The 2617-nt window shown below is 43.1% G+C and overlaps 1 protein-coding gene across 1 annotated transcript in view; it reads left to right on the forward strand.

Annotated features, from left to right (window-relative positions):
* Positions 1–1370: 1370 nt before the first annotated feature.
* Positions 1371–2617, forward strand: part of spock1 (SPARC (osteonectin), cwcv and kazal like domains proteoglycan 1) — a 136249-nt gene continuing 135002 nt past the window's right edge. The window contains exons 1-2 of the mRNA XM_030765390.1: positions 1371–1384; positions 2353–2512. Coding sequence (XP_030621250.1) covers positions 1371–1384; positions 2353–2512 — 174 coding nt within the window. The remainder of the gene's footprint in view (positions 1385–2352; positions 2513–2617) is intronic.

Consider the following 2617-nt stretch of genomic DNA (forward strand, 5'->3'; position numbering starts at 1 on the left):
CTGATTACCTTAAAGGTCCATACCCTGAACAATGTGTTATGTGATTAGTGCCTTTCAGATGTTAAAACAAATCAAATCAAATCAAATCAAATCAAATCAAATCAAATCAAGTCAACCCAAAACAAACTGAAAGCAAAACAAAACAAACATCAGCAACAAGAAAAAAACTCTCACGCCTCTCCCCACGAAACATATCTCGTTTCTCTGTGGTTTCGTTCCGCTAGGGGACAGTGTTGGATTTCACATTTCCTCCGTGGCTAAGTTCTTTGCGTCCACAATTAAAGATCAATTTCAAAGGAAATTCGATTGAGCCGGTCTAATTATACATTCTTAAAAGTACAAGTTAATGTTGAATTCGCGCGATGCTTTTGTTTAATATATGAAAGCAGCCACAAATAAGTGATTAACTGGCCTTACTCAAAGCGTTAGAGAATCATGAAAACCCTCTCTCAGTATTGTGTCGATTCACCTGACTGCACATCTAAAAACGTCCAATTAAAATTATCAGCCGTAACCGCGCGTCAGTGTTGATTGCTTCCACTTTTAAGTGATTTGAAAGTTAAATTTGCTCATCGCATTCTTCAGTGTAATGGAGTTACAGCAACTGCTTTGTGCTGTGTTCACTTTCAAATATGAATAAAGCAAATTTCGATATCCCTCTCATAATGTACCCCACGATGGCAGTTCATAAAGACAAATGAGTATGTTCTTTGTCAGATAATTCAAGCTATATTTTGCTCTAGAAATGTAAAAATGTACATTAAGCTAATTATGTGGATCAATGAGGAATCTACCTTTTACACGCAGAGCAGAACACCCGTGTTGATCGTGTTGTTTTCCAGTAGGATTAGTCTAATATATTTTGTCCGTGTCGCCCTACAATATTATTCGTCAGCGCAGAGAGAATTGTACGGGCTCAAATTACCAAGCAGCATTTCAAACCGTCACTTAATTAAAAACTCATCAATTTTCTCGTGTCTTGCGCTGTTGCCGTGTGACCGATGGCAGTACACGCCAGCTGTACCCATTTCCTCGCTTGCCATTGCGCCACGTGCCAGTTCCGAGTCCCGCAGGTCTATTACATTAAGGATACGGGATTATCCCATCGTTGCCCATTTGCTACGCCCTCCAGCCCCTTCTTACCCACCCAAGGGAAAGGCATGCGCTCTTTTTTTTTTTAGGCGTTTTAACATTTACTCGGTTCGTCGTAATGGGCATCATTCGAGAGCCACTTTAAGGGGAGAACCGGAAATCCTGGACGCGTCGCGGTGCCCCTCAGTCTCGGAAGACAGCCGGGTTTAGCTGCACCACCCGGTGCAGACAGCTTAGCTAGAGATCATCCTCTAGCAGTTAAACTAGCCACGCCAGTTATGCCACTGAGAAGGTGCGATTCTAGGATTAACACAGACCTTTACTCGCTTTGTTAGTGTGAAAGACCCGCATTATCAGTCCATGACCCATAAAAGTACACAAATTGGAGCAACGGATACTTCATGACTGTAAGGGGTTCTATATCCTAACTCCCACGTTCATTCCGAGGAAAAGTAGTTGTCAGAGTATGGGCCAAATCTCCAAGGGTTTCCGAAACAAACCATTCTTTTCTCTCTAATGGTAAATTTCCATTGCTTTCTATGGCAACGATATTTGGCCCTTTTTTGGAATTCTATTCTTTAATATACAGAGATGGCTTTTGTTTTCATTCGAACGGCAGAGATAGCACGAAACGCCCTGATGTCTCGTGTAAAAGTTAGTGTTGTGGTGCTGAAAGGACAGCGGCTGAGTTTGCCGTTGCGTGGATGTGTGGAGGCCAGTGGGACGGCTCAATAGACTGGTTAATATGATAACAAACAAAAATGCTCGCATATTCCTTCGTGCTCATATATAACTGTCAGAGCATAGTTGTATGTAATTATCTTTCAACGTTTTGCCTCTATCAGCGATGCAATTTTGGTGGCCTAGCCCACCATTACCAAAATGTATCCTTGATAAACTTCTACAACAGCACTGATATGTTGTTTTTGTTGTTTATTTTAATGACAACAGAAGGCGGTTTTAATTTGTTAGTAGCAACTAGGGGACCAGTGACTGGACGTTTAATGTCGGCGTATCGATTTCACCGCGTCTGAGCTGGATTGGTTAAAGCCATCACCTGGATATTACACACTGGGGTAAACGAGGTGCATTTATTCCCGCGTGAATGCACCATTCCCTTTGTTCTAAATCAATCACACCTCGGCACAACCGCTGCCTGAGAGAGAGAGAGAGAGAGAGAGAGAGAGGGCGGAGCTAGACCTAAGGGACTACCGTGTGGGAGGAGACGGTCACCGTTCCGTTTCTCTTCGTTTCTCCTAGACGCTCAGTCAGTATCGCTGCGGAGTTTGGAGGTAGAGCGCGTTCGTTTCTTGGATACATACGCAGGGACCGTGGGCCAAGCCAAACGTTTGAAACCGGTGTTTCACACAAGTACTCGTGTCCTCTACTCATCCCGGGAGTCGGACTTAGGCTGTCCGAGGTGAGTAAAAGGAGTTCACCCGCTTTTTGTTATAAAAAACGAATCCACTTTAATAAATAGTTAGAGATAGGAGAAGAAAAACAGGCTTTGGAATTCAAACACTCT

Source organism: Chanos chanos, chromosome 2 (assembly GCF_902362185.1).
Source record: "Chanos chanos chromosome 2, fChaCha1.1, whole genome shotgun sequence".
NCBI classification, from domain to species: Eukaryota; Metazoa; Chordata; class Actinopteri; order Gonorynchiformes; family Chanidae; genus Chanos; species Chanos chanos.